We start from the raw sequence: 18,607 nt of genomic DNA on the forward strand, positions 1-18,607 counted from the left end.
AGGTTTCAGAACTCGATTACGCGTTGCAGCAAGACCAAGACTCGCCCAAATGATACTCCTAGATTTGGCATAGAGACTTGCTGAAGATAACCGGTCAGAACATTCGTAAGCTCCGATTTCTCGATGCGACAACATCTTAAGACTGAAACTGTACAATTTCTTACTGAGACTCTTTTCATGGGAAATATCCTCCCACATATCCTTCAGGTCTGTCTTTTCTTTTTTGGTGATGTAAGACGTCACATACCGAGCCACAGCCATACAGTTGTCAGCCACAAACTGTATATCCATATTAGCATTCCACATGGACAAAATCACTGGGTTGTAGTCGTTGATGTACTTGGACTCTTCGTTTCTTTTCAAATTGTATGTGTTTTTGGGTGATTTCCTCGTCACATTATGTTGCAGCGAAGACATCAAATTGTTCACTCTTCCTTTTGATATCACCGACCGTGGAAATGCGAAACGACATTTGGTGTAGTACTTGTCCTTATTTCTGAATTTACGACGACAGTACTTTCCACAACGATGGCTTTGAAACCGTAAAACTTGTTCTCTTAGACTTTTGTCTTCATTTGTCTTTGGAACAGCACATGTAGCATACTGTTCTATGAAACTCATCACTAAGTCATACGGATCTGTTCCAAATTTGGGTGCATCTTTGATCCATAGCAGCATATGTATATGAGGAGCACCTCTTGCTTGATACTCCTTTCTCCAGAAGAAATCCAACACCTCTCCAAGAGGTGGATTTTTCTTGTTCGTGATGAAAGACATCATAGCTTCAAATCTATGATTGAAGTTTCTGCATACATTTACAGGATCCAAAGAGCACAGTTCTCCGGGTGTCTTGAATTCAATATTTTCAATGTTTCCATTTACCTCTCGTAGAAATTCAAGTAAGTCTTCCCAGCCATACTCAGCACAGCTGAGAGTGAGGAACCATGTGGGAGTTCCTAAGTTCCTCAGCATACATTTTAAGTCACCATGACGACGGTACCAGTACTCATTAGAACCACGCTGACATGCCATCAGATTAATCGGGTGAGAATCCAAAATACTGTCTTGCACATTGACTTTATCCATAAAGTCCCTTGCCGAGATATTTCGCAGTTGTACACCACTTTTCAAGATGTGGTTCACTGCATAAGACAACCCAGAGAGATCACTTTCAAACAGTAGATGAAATAAATAGGGAATGCATTGACGAAACCTAGAATCTTCCGCATACAATCGTAAAGTCCGGTATTCTGAAGCAGGAATTTGAACAGGTCGCTCATCATATCGTCCTCCTCGACCTGTGGGAAATAACTGTGGGAAACATTGAGCTTCCAAACTTTCCTCCCAAACACTAATGGGACTCCCTTTGGCTTGTTTCATTTGAAACAACTCAATAGCATTCCCCATGACTTCCTTGGAATGCAAAGGATGAACACTATAATGTTCATATATTTCTTCCTTTTTAGAGGCTTCTACTTTCTCAATTTGTCCAGGACACAAATCGCTGTCCTCTTCTTCACTTACTTCCTCTTCTGCAACACATACATTCTTGTAGTACTCATTATTTTTTATCAAATACAATGTTGCCTTTTTAACTTTCCTAACATCCAATAAATCTTGCCAGATTTTCTTACTCTTTGTCGGAACTCCATTAACTATGATAACCAGAGGTTCCTCTTCCACTTTCTCTACTCTAATTTTATTAATGTTTTTCTTCAAATCCAAAGGCAAATAAACAACCCTTCCCTTTAATCCTCTCTGTAAATCTGATGGAGGCAACTTCCCTGTCTTTGGCTCCATTCGTACAATAGCCTGAAAGGGATGGACACTTTGAATCAAAATAGCCTGGCTTTGAAGCCCATAGGAATGATTAGGCATTACCGATTCGGTATTTACCGAATCGGTAATTAAAGAATTCACAAGGGTGCAGGGGGTGTCACTTTGACACCCTCTGGCACCCCCAAAAAAGGCACAAGTGCCATGTGGCAGGCATACCTGCCTGTCACATGACATACGTGTGCATGCACACATGTGCATGCACACCGGAATCGGTATTTTACTATGAAGTTGGATTTCATGGTAAAATACCGATTCGTTAAGGCCTTTGGGACTCAGAAGAGTCTCACCTACATATGGAATTTACAGAATCGGTAAAATTACCGAATCGGTATTTCAATTCTGTAAATATAGATTTACCTACATGTGGCCTTGGATTTAGGCTCCTACATACCGATAAGCCATTTACCGGTCGGAAACAGCCGAAATCGGCCGTAACCGGTCGGTAAATGGAATGAAACGGCCACCTACATCGGGCCCAAAGTGTGCATGCATTTAATTTCAAAAAAAGTTTTTAAACCTTTCATGTAAAACAATTATACACCTACATTCATGGGGAACTGACTTAAAATGCCCTAATACACATGAAAACGTTTTTTTAAGGTACTTGCACCTTTTTTTCAATAACTTTTTACATGGCTATGTAACTCAAACAATCAAAAACAAAATTTTTCAAGCACACATCGGGGCGTATTTACAAGGCCCTTAAACCAGGGGGAGTGACTTGAAATGGCTAAGGACACATAGGAGAGTATTTACAATGCCCGTGCAACACTTATGCATCATTTTTTACATATACACTGTAGAACAGCATGGGTCAATAACAACACAGATGCATCATGCATCTGTTCTGCAAAAGCGACGCATTGCAGGAATCACATCACAAGTAAATACATTCTCATATTTTTTTAAAGCATGCCTTTTCCTTAAAAACTATTTTCTGATCATAATTTCAAAAAACACAGCACAGCTCCTATGTACATACACACCTTATCAGTACTAATACTTTACATTAACTACAATTACAATTGGGAAAAGAATGCAAAATCGCCTTTGAAAGCATAATGCAAACACTTGATGCAAAACATCATTTTAAATACACAGCTTACTTACTTATTTACTCAAAAAAGCATACTAGTCTTTATCTAAAATAGAGAAACGATAACTCACCTTTACAAATTCATTTTGAATTTCAAAACAGTCTCAGAAACACACCAATTATTCTTTAGCAGAATTAAAGGTATGCACTCCAGAGGCTGGAACCAACAAAGGCACTGAAACGCTGATATTCATCACACATATCTCTCATGTCAGCCAATCAAAACTCTTCCCTCACTATTTTCAAATCAACACCCTTCCCCCCTCTGCCCTTTCTGACCTTTTTCCATAGCAACTACCGCCTGCCAGACCTCTCATGTTTACAAGTTCACACAACAATGTTTCAAATGAACTCTGAACTCTCAGTACACCTGCTAATCCACTGCAATCTTTCATAACATCATTTTTTATTAACCATTCAAATTACATCTTTCAAAGAACACATCCATGCACCCTAAATTACTGTTTTCAGCAATGGAAATACACCAATCACTGCTAATGAATCATTTGCACTTAAACTCCACAGTTTTTTTTTCATTACAAACTTCACTATATCAACTGCCATTTCATTCCCACACTTCATCTGACTGCAGCAAAAACTCCTCTAGCCATGTTTTCAGTCTGGATTCTTGGACATAGCTACATCCACTGGGCTCACAGGTATGCTGATAACAGAAATTTACACAACCTCAATTTACAAAAGGTGGAAATCAAATGGATTGGCCGAAGAGGATTGAAATGTCACCAATTAATACCATTGGTGAAAACCTTTTTACATTTGCCAAACCCTGACCTCATAATAGTGCACTGTGGAGGAAACGATTTGGGCACATTGACTGGGGTAGGTCTGGAAATGCTCCTAAAAGACACCATTGAGCAATTGATGACACTTTTTCCTCAAACTGCCTTGGTATATTCCAATATATGCCAAAGACAAAAATGGAGGTGGTCCAATCAATTTTGTCCACAAATTGAGAAATCGAGGAAGCATGTAAATAAGTCTGTTTCAGCTTACATGAGAGACCATGGAATGGGCTGCATCTACAACAATACCTTGCGTTACTATATGCAAGATATCTACAGAGGAGATGGCGTGCATTTCTCAGATGAGGGGAACAGAGTTTTCATACTAAATTTAAGAATGTGTATTGGTTCCTACTTATAAGTGTCTAGAACTTACACAGAACACAAAAGCTCTTTTCAGAGCTACCTTAACTTTATTTACTCTTTTGAAATTTCGAATGTACCTTTTTTCACTAATTTTCACTTATGTTCGCTTTCCGGTTCGCTACCCAGTTCGCGTACCGGTAGCTAACCACGCGAAAAATTAAATTTATTTTCTCGACATAGATGAGCCTCCTCAGCCACCCTCAGAAAACTTAGGGGTCAGGATACGTCTAAAGTACCCCCTTCTACCCATTCTGAACATTATTTACCCTCCATCTTGTATCTCAATTCTACCGAAACACAAAATGGAGGACTCCCGTAACACTGCAGGTTCGCGTCCCGGGATACGCACTGACAAGCACTCGCTCAAAAAAGGTGGGAAAGTAATTTACAGAAAGACCACTGGAGACACTTTCACCAATTAAACATTAGCTCATACTACATACCAATCCCTACCATTTTCACAAATTTCGTTGGAATACCATTTAGCCATTTAGCATGTAGACCTCTCTAAAATCCCTGAGGTAAATTACTTCACAAAACATATCAGAAGTGTTGGAATTAACAACCAATTAAAATATTACTTTCAATTTCTACTATTATATCATGACATTTGATTGGTTATGTACCTGAATATATATAAAGAAAGAGAGAGAAACACAGCCATTTTGACTACTACTTCTTGAAGTGCATATCCACTAAATTTCAACTGATAACTTCAAGTTGTATTTAAAAGGTAACATATTATTTAAAAAACTGAAGTATGTTCTGTACTGTAAGCTAATTAGGAAAACATTTTCTGATAGTTATATTCTATCACTCTATAATACTTAGAGAATAAATTAGTCTTCTCTGTTTTAGTTATGGATGGAGTTAGACTCGTCTTGTATAATTCAGAATTGACTAAGAGTTTATTTGATAATTTTCTTCATATTTCTACTTCCAGTTTGATACCATACAGTGCCCAACGAAAAAATCACTGTTTAAATAAACAAAATGCCTGTCTCTACTGAAACCCAACAGTGCCCTATCTGTACTGATATATTTTTAAAAAAATCTTTTTTCAGCATACAAAATGGAAGGACAACAGGAAAATAACTTGGAAATTGAAGCAGGAACAAAAAACGAGTCGGAAATTGACCATCAATTCTATGACGATTCACTGAACAATGAACTTCTGCAATGTGTGGAAGCAGTAGATTTTCTACTGGAAAATGAAAAAAAAAATGATAATGATTTTTTAGAATTTCTTTTAAATTTTGAGAAAGAATCAGAATAATAAAAACCTCCACATCAAACCTAGGGTCAGGGAGGATCTACTATGCCCCCTTATGGTCATGTGCCCCTTCGCTTTGGCCTCCTCTTGTCTCTCGATCCTACCGAGAGACAAGATGGCGGCCGCTACGGACTGTTTAGAATGTTGACAGACACCGGAGAGCCAATCAGCTTCGCTTCGCAAAGCTCCGTTACGCGAAAGGTACGCGAACTGGAGCGCTATCTGGGACGCTGTCACAGATATATAATTTTTTTAAAACGTTAATTTCTCAAAATCCACTGGAGCACATATATTGAGACCCAGCAAAGGCACATCGGGCTACCAGTCCCTACAATTTTGCCAAGTTTCGTGCAAATCCATTCAGCCGTTCGAGCTAAAAGTGAGGCCAAACGCCCTATGGAAAACTCAATGTTAAAAATGCGTTTTGGGACCCCCCTTTTTTTTCGGCCCCCCCTTGACGAAACCCCCCCAAATGTTCAGGGGCTGCTCAGAAGCAAAATGTGCCATTTTCCTGAAAATTTCAGCCGATTCCGTCCACAAACGCCAAAGTTATTAGACATAGAATTTTCAAAAGTTACATAGAGAAAAAATCCTAACTATATATACCTACTGGCGACCGCCAGTAGGTAATATATATATATATATATATATATATATATATATATATATATATATATATATATATATATATATATATTCACTGAAAAAACCATAGGTTTCACACCAGTTATAGTTAGCTGGAAATTTTACTGACATAAAACCAATGAAATTCAACGTTATAGTTAGTTGGACTCACTATAACTTGCGCGCCTGCAATGCACTGCTGATGACGTCACATATTACATCACTCATGACATGGTCAGTGAGATCACTTATTACATCACTGATGACTTAATTTTGGGGGGCGTGTATGGAACCATCTCACCTGGGTTCTGGAACTCTATTCCAGGGACACCGATCAAGAAGAATGCTGGGGGCCACCGCTGCACACCCTTCTGCACTTTTACTCCCATGTAGCATGGACTGTGCTAACAGGTAGGAAGCCGACTTAGCAACTTCAGAGTGGGCTCCCCACGCTGCCACTTCTTTTTTTTTTTTAAATGGAGGGCTCTGAGTGCCTCGGGTAGAGCCAGGACACCAAGACATAAAAAAGACAAGGCAGCGTGGGAGTGGGCTCCCCACACTACCATTACTTAAACAAAAAGACAGATGCGGTTGCACTGGAAGGGACTGGGGCCCCCAGAAAAAAACATGTAAATGCAAGGCAGTGCAGGAGTGACTTCCCCACGCTGCCATTAGTTAAAAATAAAAAGAAAGAACATTCATTGTGTTCTTGCTGCTACATTACTAAAGAGGTGGGGCCGTTCATTATAAATTCACTGCATTCACTGCACTCTTACTGGAGCACCCCTTAATGCCCTGCATGAGAATATTTGGTGCCCCAAGGTGGGCCAGAGGCACTACCAACCATTAATGTAAGTGTTGTGGGGGTGCAAGGAGCACAACAGCTCCCCAGGAATGTTAAAAAAAACATAACATCTCCTGGGTCATGGAATGCATGACCCACGGAGAACTTACCATCATTTTTAAGCACTATGCATTGCAGCTGTATACTTTTCAGCTTGACTGTGGGTATCTTGTGGTTGTATCTATGGCTGCACTTTGTGGCCTGATGAGTATTAAAGTAAGACTCAAACACATTTTTATGGTTGTTTGAAGTAAAATGTTTAGTGTAAGTATTTGTGTGACAATAATTATTGTGCTTTGACATGTGTGTATTTATAAGGATTACTTTGGAATATGATTATTGATAAATTATTGTGGTGACCTTTTGAATAAATCTGCTTTAAATGGTTGATTTGCTGGCCCCGTGCTAAAGCCAATGGGCCCTCTTTTTATACTTTGGTGTTCTGACCCTTCAACAAAGCCAGAAGGTCTGCATTACTTAAAATGACATGTCTATATATTGTTGCTTTACATTAAAAAAAGCTGAGAAATTCACTGAAAAAAACAAAACTTAAAGTGACATTATAGGTAGGCCTGCTAACAATATTGTACTACACATAAAAAAGTTCTGATTGTTAAATTGTCGTAATTAGGTTAAAATGTCAATTAAAATGTAAAGTTGTAAACATAAAAAACACTGAAATTCACCAGTTATAGTTAACTGAAGTAACCATGACTTGTACCCTTGCCATGCTCTGCTTTTGATGACACCTAGTACACCACTCATGACATGTTCTGTGACATCACTGATAAAATCACTGACAACATTTGAAATTGCATGTATGATGACTGTGCATGGCGGAGCAAGAGTTACAGCTACTTCAGTTAATGAATGTGTCTCTTAGGGTGTTGATTACGATGGAGGTCGGATGAGCGTCCAAACGCCACCGTTTCGAAAAAGTGTCCGACCGACTATATGTCAGCGGTTCAACCTTCCCAATTACAATGCGAACACCATGTAGGTATTTGTAAAAATGCATTCTGCCATTGCGGTTTGTGCTTCAGCCTGGAAAAGGGATGCAGCACAAGCGTCAATGGTAAAAGGAAATTTGCAAACAGCCATGCACATGGTGTGTCAGGCACCATGTGCTTGGATGTTTGGGGGGCATCATATGTGCCCCCCCCTGGGTCCATTGCGAGGACCCATGGGGACTGGGGGCCCTGCTAGGGGATCCCAAAGTCTTGTTCTGGCTGCCATTTCATGGTGGTCAAACCGCCATGAAAAGGCAGTCGGAATGGGCCATCATAATCCCTACGGTGATGCCTCCAGAGGCACCGCCCCTATTTTAGGGTTACAATCCAACAGGCTTCTTGAACAGTAGGAAGTGTTGGTCACTCCCTCTGACTGATGTGGTATGACTGACTGTATCATAATGCCGTGGTCGGACAACTCTGTTGGATGTCGGTCTGAGCTCCACCTGCCATCCTAATTAGGACCTTAGTCTGGATCATGAATTCAATGGATTAATTTTAGCTTGAATTGTGTTTGTTGTTTCTTGACCACCCTACTTACAACATATATACATGCTCATATTTATTTTCTCTAGGTAATTGCACTTTAAATATGCTGTGATTATCTATCATCTGTCCAAAAATGAGAGCTGTACTTGTTTAGAGATAAAACCAATGATAGTGAAATTCTCAAGCTTGGTATATGCTAGTGTACATTCTAAAGCCTCAAAACTAATCATTTATAATGCTAGGTCGCTGCATCAACCGCAACTTAGTTTGCAATGGAGAACCAGACTGCAGAGACTCGTCTGACGAGGAAGCCTGCGAGGATGCTTTCAATGACAGCTTTTGCAGAGACTTATTTCCAATTCCTGGTTCTGAGAAAGCAGCGCGAGGGTGAGTCACAGTTGCATAATATTGCTTGATGCTAAAATGTAACAAATGCAAAGGTACCACTTTTAATTAATTAAACTCTTTTTGAAAAGATTACTGTAGCTGTTATTCGTCATCTGTCGCTCTCGGTAAAAAGACAAATGAAAAGAGACCAGTACATTTGTTCACTCCTGTGATAATCTGAAAAAATACAAAGATCCTTTCCACGTTATTATTCGTGACACTAAGTGCTGGAGCAGCATCTGTGGCACGCTCCATTACAAAGCGTCTCCGTTGTTACCATTGTGTCATACCTGCCTCCGATATCTCTGAGTAATGTATTGTGAAATCATTAGCCTCTTCAATGTTTGGGCTATACATACACGCTACGCCTTTCAAGCCATTCTGCTAGGTAGACAAGAGCAAGTGAAATTCAGTTGTATCCTTTTAATTTGTCAAGACTTGATCATCTTAGCTATGTAACGCAAACCCTTTTATATTCTACTGTTCATCATATTTTATGGAAATCCAGCATTCATAAGCATTCCTCGGGCCCCAGTACCAATGCAAGTTGGTGTAGGAGAGGATGAGAGCCAATGCTCAATTGTCTATGCCCAGTGCCTTGCAAACCACCAACTGAAATCACAAGCTTACATTTAGTACAGTATTCTATATTTGCCATCTTTTAGGGGAGGAGCCTGTCTCTATTTTGAAGTTTGTGCTTCTGCAGTTGGCCCTCTCTGCTAGGGAAGGAGCCTTTATGAAGCTCAAATCACAACATATTCATGGACTAAGAATCATCATCGGGTCTAGACACGCATCCTTTATGGTTTCCCGGATATAGCACGTGAAAGTTGGGCCTTTTCTCACAACAAAAAGCATTAGTTGTAGGTGCCCATTGTGGTTCACACAGTCCCTCTCAGGTTTCAAAGGCTTTATGTTGCCGGCCGCTGAGTTGGGTATGGTTTGAGTTAGATTATTTGGCTTACATTTCATGACACATGAATTAATTGAATATTAATTTTTTCACTGGCTAGGACTTTTGGCTCCCCAGTTCAACTTATATGACTTAAAACTCCACTGACCACTGTAATTGTGAAAACGTTTGGAATCTCTTCTGATCAAGGCATGCCTAAAAAACCCCAGATCAAACAGGTTGAAGGAAGCTATAATTTTCATTTGGAGTTGAGTAGGTATACTTTCTCTTTCTCTCCAGCGCTCGTTACCGTTCCCTTTTAAGGACCTACAACATTCTACTCTACTGAGGCAGTGAAGCTGAGGCTGCCAAAATAATCTGCTTCATAGTCTGTAGAATTTCTAAAACAGAGCAGCAAGAGGAACAGGGTCACATGCCACTAGTGTTGTGTTATTGAACATCCATTTGCAGGGGAAAGAGAAACACATGCTCCGTAGCAAGATGGTGCTAGCGTGCATTTACGCCACTCAGCTGCCTCACACCAGTCACATCAGCTATGCACCCTGCGATGTGATGCCAGCTTCGACACAGATCCAGAATGCGAGTAGACCTCGAGTGACCGGATTGCATCTTCAGCCAGCCGCAAGTGAATTCCGCACAGAAATTGCCTTCGATGATGTGCGAGCTGACTCAGCAGTTGTAGGAGTACTTTGGGAACTCTGGGCGCTGTTTCTCTGCTGGCTTGTACGGAGCGCCACTCCAGTGATGGTCATCACAGTTCCCTTCAACCTGCAGACTTGCCCATGTTCGTGCAGAAGATCACAGCGATACTGGCGCCGGACCTGGGCAATGACTACCCGGGGTGCAAAGGCAATTAGACCAGCAGGACGAAAGCTGCCTTAGCCAGCGCTGACCCTGGAGAAGTTGGACCAGCGGAACACCTTCCTAAAGGCAAGCGGAAGTTTAGTGCTAAATTAAAGCATATAGGGAGGCAAGGGGGAGGCGGAGCACAAAAGGATGTAGCAGGACAGCAGCCCTCTGTAGCCAAGATGTTTTCTGGTGCCAAGCGGACACTTTCTGTTTCAAATCCTACGCCTAATCCTGTACTCCTTGCGCTTCCCCTTGATAGTACCCTTGAAGGCGAGCCGTCAGCTGAACTAAGTAACCCTGCCTCCCCGCAAGGAAGACTTTCACTAAAGGGGAATCCTGCAGGAATGCAAACAGCAGAGCTGAGGGCCTCGAGTGAATTTAACAAAGCTATTAACAACCTGACAGTGCCTCTCTGCTCACATGTAGAGGGAGACGCTGGAGGGCTTTCTGCACAGGGAAATTTAACAACTCTAACTCCTGTAAACCGGAAACCCGAATGTGAATCTGACCTTCCATCTGATCTCCCGTAAGGCTGATCTGAGCCCCCCGCTGTTGGTATTGATAACTACATCCAATGCCTTTAAGCCTCCTCTGGCCCTCAGGTTCCATGGACTCCAGAGACAGGTGCTGAACATTTTTACTCGGTATCAGACGGCTCTGGGACTTCTACAGATGAGGGTCAACTAAATACAAGCCATAATAAGAGCGAGGAATCACCTGCAGAAACAGGAACAGTACAACGCCCTAGGAAAGCACGAAGCAAGACTAAGAGAAGCAGTCAGTTTAAATGGGACTACTCATATTCGCAGATGCCCTACCCTCTTGACGAGGATGATTCCAATCCACCACTGTGGGAGAGCACAAAGAACACACCAGAAGATACTGCAGAGCCATCCTTGACCTCCATCCTAGCATATATTAAAGCATTCCAAGAGGAAGTTCGGGCGGACCGTGTCACCATGGTGGAAGGCCATGCCGAGAGCTTGGAGACAGAGGTCGCTTCCGTAAAAGACCAAGGAACCTCTAAGGCTGCCTGCCTGTTCGACCTGATGACCAAAATGGAGGAAGTAGAAAACCCGCATCGCAGAAATAATCTGTGCTTACTGGGAATTCCAAAAGGAAGAGAAGGGGAAGATCCAAGACGCTATATTGTAAAGTGAAGCTGTTACAAGAATCCTTCCCTGATCACATAAGCTGGAACTGGGACCACGAGGTGCAGAGGGCCCATCGCCTCCCTTTCAATCTGAGGCAACGGTGCAACGGCAGTAGCTTTGCTCGGGAAAAACCAAGAGCATTTCTGGTGTACTTTGGAAATTTCCTTCTCAGGCAGCTGGTATACGATCAAGCCCGCCCAAATTCCCAGAAGGGGTCTAATGGGGTAACTTTTTTTGCAAAACCTGACTTTTGTCATCAGACAGTAGAGCGAAGATGGCGCTTGCGTCAGCCAATTTCTCCTTTACAACAGGTCGGAGCCCAAGTATACTTAATGAATCCTGCCAGACCAAAAGTCATCTTTAACGGGGCCTCTAAATCTTTTTGTCTGAGATAAAGGCTGATGAATACTTGGGAGAAATCACGTCCAAAAAGGACTCGAGTTAAATTAAAGGAAACTATTTTTGTGCTAAAAAGAGGTGCGAAGGGTAGGAAGGGAGGAAAGATGGGACAAGAAAGGGGGAAAAATGTTTAAAACTCTTTGTACATTCATCTTGCTCAATTTGGGTTTTTCTTTTTCTTGTATTTTTGGTTCTTTCAAGCCTTTTTTTTGTATATTTACCAAATTTCTCTCTTCTCGCAAGGTATGGACAGCCATAGCTGAAACTCTTCACACTATTTGTAGGCGTGGCCAGGTGGCAGAGATTCACTCTTGACTACCATCACTCAGGCTAATCCTGATTGCTCTAAGATAGGGGGGCAGAGGAGGGGAGGGTGGGAAATTGCTTTGCGATGGATGAACTGAGGACACTTTTTTTTTTACACAATGTTTTGTTGAGATACTTGCTAAAAGGATAGAATGCACATAGATGAGTATCTTGAAAGGCATTAAAAATTTTAAAAAGGGGGAAAAAGGGGTAAAAAGAGAAAAAGGTACACAAAAAAGAGTGCTAAGACAAAGGCAATTCTGTTTTTTTTCTGGTTGTTCTTCATACTTAAAAACACTAAATGACTAAGATACACAATCTTAGATTCATCTCAGTCAACATTTGTGGGCTGAATGAACCTGCAAAGAGACAGAAGCACAGTGCTTACGCTCCCTCAGGACCGATATAGTTGGCCTACAAGAAACACATCTAGAGGGCTCACAGAAACATTTATTGAATTCACTGGGTATAAAACGATAGGGGGGCTACACAGGGTGCACAAATAAAAGACGTAGGTGTCTTGGTTGACAGCAGACTGCCTTTAGGATCCGCCAGAGTAAAAACGGATTCACTGGGCAGATGGGTAATCGCAGTGTGCCATGTGTCTCTTAACTTCTCCATTACCGTATGCTCCATTTCTGGGTGTAACACAGACAACCTCAGTATTATCAACTGGATTTCTGGGGAACTTGCCCACTGGCCCACACCAATCGTTATCTGCTGTGACCTTAAGATTAACCTGCCTTGTAACTGGAAAGCTGATAATTAATGGACCTGTAATGGTAGGAAGCCCTGTGTATATCAAGCAATAACTAACCTAGTTCAAATTCATGGGCTCAGCAATGTTTGGCCCAGCCTTAATTCCACTTCGCCAGGGTATACCTACTTTTCTGCCCCACATCGGTCACTAGCCAGGCTAGATTACTTTTTGATTTAATCTTCTCTACTTCATGACTGCTCCATAGACATCGCTCCGCGTTTTATGTCAGACCACAATCCACTTATTTTAAGCATTGGGGGACTCGGGAATTGGAGGGAAGCCCCGAGATGGAGCTTCGAGAAAGCTCTCTTGCAAGATGCAGGATATCGAACACATATGCAAACTTGGGTTCAAGAATTTTTTGAGCTAAACGTGAGGTCAGCTACTATCACAGCGGTTTGGGACACATTAAAGGTGGGCATACGGGGAGAGACCCTTGGGTTTTCAATCAGGAAAAATAAGAACGAAAAAGCATTGATTCGTGAACGCCACGAAAAGCTGAAAAAGGCAGAATCAAAATGAATTCAAACAATTCAAGCAGGGGGGAAACTGAGACTACCCAAATCGAAGTTACAATCATTAAAACTGAAATTGGGTCTGTGTTCACAGAGAAGGCTAAATGGGCTTCAACACGAGAAAAAAACTATGAGTGTAGTGAACTTATTGGCCATCACTAGGCTTTTAAAACCAGAGGCAGGTTACAGCCAGTGAGAGAATACCAATCCAACTTGTAACTGGCGAAGAAACTAACGACCCGAGTAAAATCCAAGCGGGATTTTGAGAATTTTACTCTACTCTATACTTGGAAGAAAACAAGAGCCCAAACACCTAAGAGAGTCGGACATCATTGAATATTTAGAAGAAGTCACCTTATCCCGACTTAGCCCAGAAAATCGTGACCAACTTGAGGATCTCCCGACCTGGGAAGAAATTGCCGAAGGCTTAGCTAGCCTACCGGATGGAAAGGCTGCTGGGGTTGACTGCATCCCTACCGAATTTTATAAAAAAAATTCCCCCCAAATAAAGTCTATTTTTACCTCTTTGGTAATATCCATCTTTAACGGGGCCCCCCGCCAGCTTCCTGGTCTAACGCTAAAATTTCCATATGCCCTAAAAAAGATAAGTCACCACTAGAAATAGGATCCTACAGGCGGATCACGCTCAATAACTGTGACTTGAAAATATTTTCAAAAATCCTCGCAATCAGATTATCCTCAGTAATTGAACCCCTGGTGTCAAAATTGCAACACAGGTTTATCCCCAAGAAAGGCACCACGGAATATATTTGACGGGCTATTACCTTATTTGATGCAGCCCAGGCAACAGGAGACCCAATGTCGCTAATTTTATTAGATGCTGAAAAAGCATTCGACCTGGTCTCCTGGCAGTTTCTCTGGGGCATCTTGAGAAGAATTGGCTTTGGAAAAAAGTTAATCCTAGCTATTCAAGCTCTTAATCTTAACCCGACAGCCAGGGTCTCAATAAACGGGAGGCTAACTAAACAATTAAAAATCTTACGGGGCACCAGGCAAGGGTGTCCCTGCTCCCCCTTACTTTTTGCCCTATATACAGACCCTCTGATTAAGAAAATAGAGAACAACCCAAAAATACAGGCAGGAAATAGACTTGGACGAGACACTAAAATCATGGCTGATGACGATGACCTGGCTGTATTCACTCCAGAGCCTGAGAGTGCTCTTTTGGCTTTGGAGCAGGAGGCTCAAGAGTTCGGGAAAATATCGGGGTACGTCCTGAATAAAAATAAAACACAAATTATTCTTAACAAAGAAATCAAATGGATAGGTGGTTGGGTGGTTATTAAGACCAAAGACTTGGGGGTATTTGGTCTTAATAACTATTATTTACTTTTATATTATTTATTTATATATATATTATTTACTATTTATATACTTAATACTATTATTTGGTATACTGCCATGATTGAAATTATATTAATTGGATCTGCACACGCTCTGTTGCGTAGCGCTCAGCATTACTCTGTTTGCTCGATTACTTGAACTGTGAATTCTCCGCATTGCTTGGCCTGAATAACATATTGCATTTAGGAACGCTCCGCATTGCTTTCATCCCATTTAAATTGATATTGTGCCCGTGTCCCACCTCCAGCTCGCATTACCCGGTCCTGTTGTTGTCTCCTCGTCCATTTTGTTGTGCCTGCAGCCCGTCCCTCTCCCTACGCTCCCGCCTCCCAGCTCCCCCTCCCACCTACTAGACACCAGGAACGTCCCGGCTGAGGAACCTCCGTGACCTGCCTGACTCCGTGTGAAGCGGTCGCTCCACCCTTCCTCCTGGATCCATAGCGCTGCTACTGGTATTGTAGCGCTGCTCCCCCACCACTGCCATAATTGAAATTATATTAATAGCACCCGCTCTGTTGCGTAGCGCTCAGCATTACTCTGTTTGCTCGATTACTTGAACTGTGAATTCTCCGCATTGCTTGGCCTGATTAGCATATTGCATTTAGGAACGCTCCGCATTGCTTTCATCCTGCAGCGCTCCGCATTGCTTTCATCCTATTTAAATTGATATTGTGTCCGTGTCCCACGGCCAGCTCGCATTACCCGGTCCTGTTGTTGTCTCCTCGGCCATTTTGTTGTGCCTGCAGCCCGTCCCTCCCCCTACGCTCCCGCCTCCCAGCTCCCCCTCCCACGCTCCGCCCCACTCCACTTCTCCATTTATGTCAGAAGGACCTACGCGCAGCGGTCGCGCAGCGGTCGCGACGAAGGTGCGCCAAAGGTAAGCCCGTCTACGCCTGTCCGTGCCTGGACCGCGCCCAGCGCCAGACCCCCTGTTCCTCACCGTTCCCAGCCCACTAGAGTCACATATAATGCTGCAACTCTCCTCGCCCTCAACCCCGGACGCGCTCCACAATGCTGCCAAGCCACCCCAGGTCGCACCCACGGCCCTTTCGCCTGCCTCTCCTGCAAGTTCAACTGCTTCAGGACCCTCACCAAATCCCCTCCCCCTACACACAGCCCCGACTCTAACCGCCTGAAGTGCATCCTACTCAACACCCGCTCGGTCCACAGACACGCCACCGAACTCTGGGCCCTACTCGACTCTGCGTCACCGGACATCGCCTTCCTTACAGAAACATGGATGAACACATCATCAGCACCTGACATCGCCATAGCCATACTGGACGCCTACAAGATCACCCGTAAAGACCGCACCAAGCATACAGGAGGAGGCATCGCCATCATCCATAAGAACACCATCAAAATCACGACCATCTCCGATGATATTCTTACAACCGCCGAACATCTCCACTTTCAGATCCACACTGACCCTAGGATCACACTTAGAGGCACCCTCATCTACAGACCTCCAGGTACCCGTAGTCAATTCAGCGATGACATCACCGACTTCGTCAGCCCACATGCCCTCGCTTCCGAGAACTACATTCTTTTAGGAGACTTCAACTTCCACCTTGAAAACAAACACAACAGTAACACCACCTCCCTTCTGGACAACTTGGCCAAATTTGGACTCAAACAACTTGTTGACACCCCCACTCATGTAGCCGGACACACGCTCGACCCTATCTTCACTTCCCGCAAGCACATCTCCTTCGATCGCACCACAGCTCTCCATTGGACGGACCACAGCTGTGTTCACTTTAGCTATAAAACCACCCTGACCCACAACCGCCCACAACCTATTCCTCGGAGAAACTGGAACAAAATCACCACCGACCAACTCCTCACATCACTCAACAAAAACCTTCCCTCCCTCGCATAGGACCCAAACCAAGCGGCCACCAACCTCAAGCAATGGATCACCCACAGTGCTGACGAGTTAGCACCCCTGAAAAAACACCAGATCAAATCAACCAGCAAAAAGGCTCCCTGGTTCAATGATGACCTTAAAAAATCCAAGAAGCTTTGCCTCACCCTGGAAAAAACATGGAGAAAAAACCCAACCACCGTCAACATGTCCACCCTCAAAGCAGCTACCCGCAAACACCACCAACTGATTCGATCCGCCAAGAAATCAGCATTCAAGGATCGTCTTGATAACAACACTCACAACAGCAAGGAACTTTTCAACATCGTCAAAGAATTCACCAACCCCACCGCTGCATCCAATGGCATCACTCCCTCCCAAAACCTCTGCGATGCATTATCCTCCTTCTTTTACAACAAAATTGCCGACATCCACAACAGCTTCCATAATACTCCCAGCGCTCACCCCTCCCCACCAATCCTAGATCGTACGCCGCCAACTAACAACCTTACCGCCTGGAACCCAATCACCACTGAAGACACCATCCACCTAATGAACTCCATCCACTCTGGCTCACCAACTGACCCCTGCCCCCACCACATCTTCAACAAAGCAGACTCCATCATCGCACCCCATCTCCGTGATGTCATCAACTGCTCGTTCAACTCTGCCACCTTTCCAGAAAGCTGGAAACACGCCGAACTCAGCGCCCTGCTGAAGAAACCCACAGCAGATCCCTCTGAACTTAAAAACTACCGACCCCTTTCCCTCCTCCCATTCCCGGCCAAAGTCATCGAGAAAGCCGTCAACAAACAACTCGCCGCCTTCCTTGAATCCAACAAATCCCTCTATCCATCTCAATCCGGGTTTTGAGCCAAGCACAGCACCGAAACCGCCCTCATTGCAGCAACTGACGACATCCGAACACTACTCGACAACGGTGAAACAGTGGCCCTCATTCTACTCGACCTCTCCGCCGCTTTCGACACAGTCTGCCACAGCACCCTTATACAACGCCTCAGCAACACCGGCATTCAAGGAAAAGCCTTGGACTGGATCACCTCATTCCTCGCTGGGAGAACTCAAAGAGTCCGACTCCCCCTGTACAACTCTGAAGCCACTGAAGTCATCTGTGGTGTACCACAAGGATCTTCACTCAGTCCCACCCTCTTCAACGTTTACATGAGCCCACTCGCCTCCATCGCGCGTCAACACAGCCTCAACATCATCTCATACGCCGACAACACCCAGCTTATCCTTTCCCTCACCAAAGACCCTAACACCGCCAAAACAAATCTTCACGAAGGCATGAAAGAAGTAGCCGATTGGATGAAACACAGCCGCCTAAAACTCAACTCAGACAAAACGGAGATGCTCATCCTAGGATCCTCCCCCTCGGCCTGGGACATCTCTTGGTGGCCCTCCGCTCTGGGCACAGCACCCACAGACCACGCACGCAACCTTGGCTTCATCCTAGACTCCTCTCTCTCGATGTCCAGACAAGTCAACGCAGTCTCCTCTTCCTGCTTCAACGTACTTCGCATTCTCAAAAAGATCTTCCGTTGGATCCCCCTCGAGACAAGAAAGACTATCACTCACGCACTGGTCACGAGTCGACTGGATTACGGTAACACACTATACGCCGGAATCTCAGCAAAACTACAGAAAAAACTCCAACGCATCCAAAATGCATCAGCGAGACTCATATTAGACATCCCTCGCCAAGATCACATCACTAGACACCTAAA

General features: G+C 43.5%; 1 protein-coding gene across 2 annotated transcripts in view; it reads left to right on the forward strand.

Annotated features, from left to right (window-relative positions):
- C8A (complement C8 alpha chain) overlaps nucleotides 1-18,607 on the forward strand; it is a 379,675-nt gene that overhangs the window by 103,471 nt on the left and 257,597 nt on the right. For both annotated transcript variants that reach the window (XM_086952763.1, XM_086952774.1), the window contains one exon: nucleotides 8,587-8,731. In XM_086952763.1, the coding sequence (XP_086808889.1) occupies nucleotides 8,587-8,731 (145 nt within the window). The remainder of the gene's footprint in view (nucleotides 1-8,586; nucleotides 8,732-18,607) is intronic.

Source organism: Lissotriton vulgaris, chromosome 1_1 (genome assembly GCF_964263255.1).
Source record: "Lissotriton vulgaris chromosome 1_1, aLisVul1.2, whole genome shotgun sequence".
Classification (NCBI taxonomy): Eukaryota; Metazoa; Chordata; class Amphibia; order Caudata; family Salamandridae; genus Lissotriton; species Lissotriton vulgaris.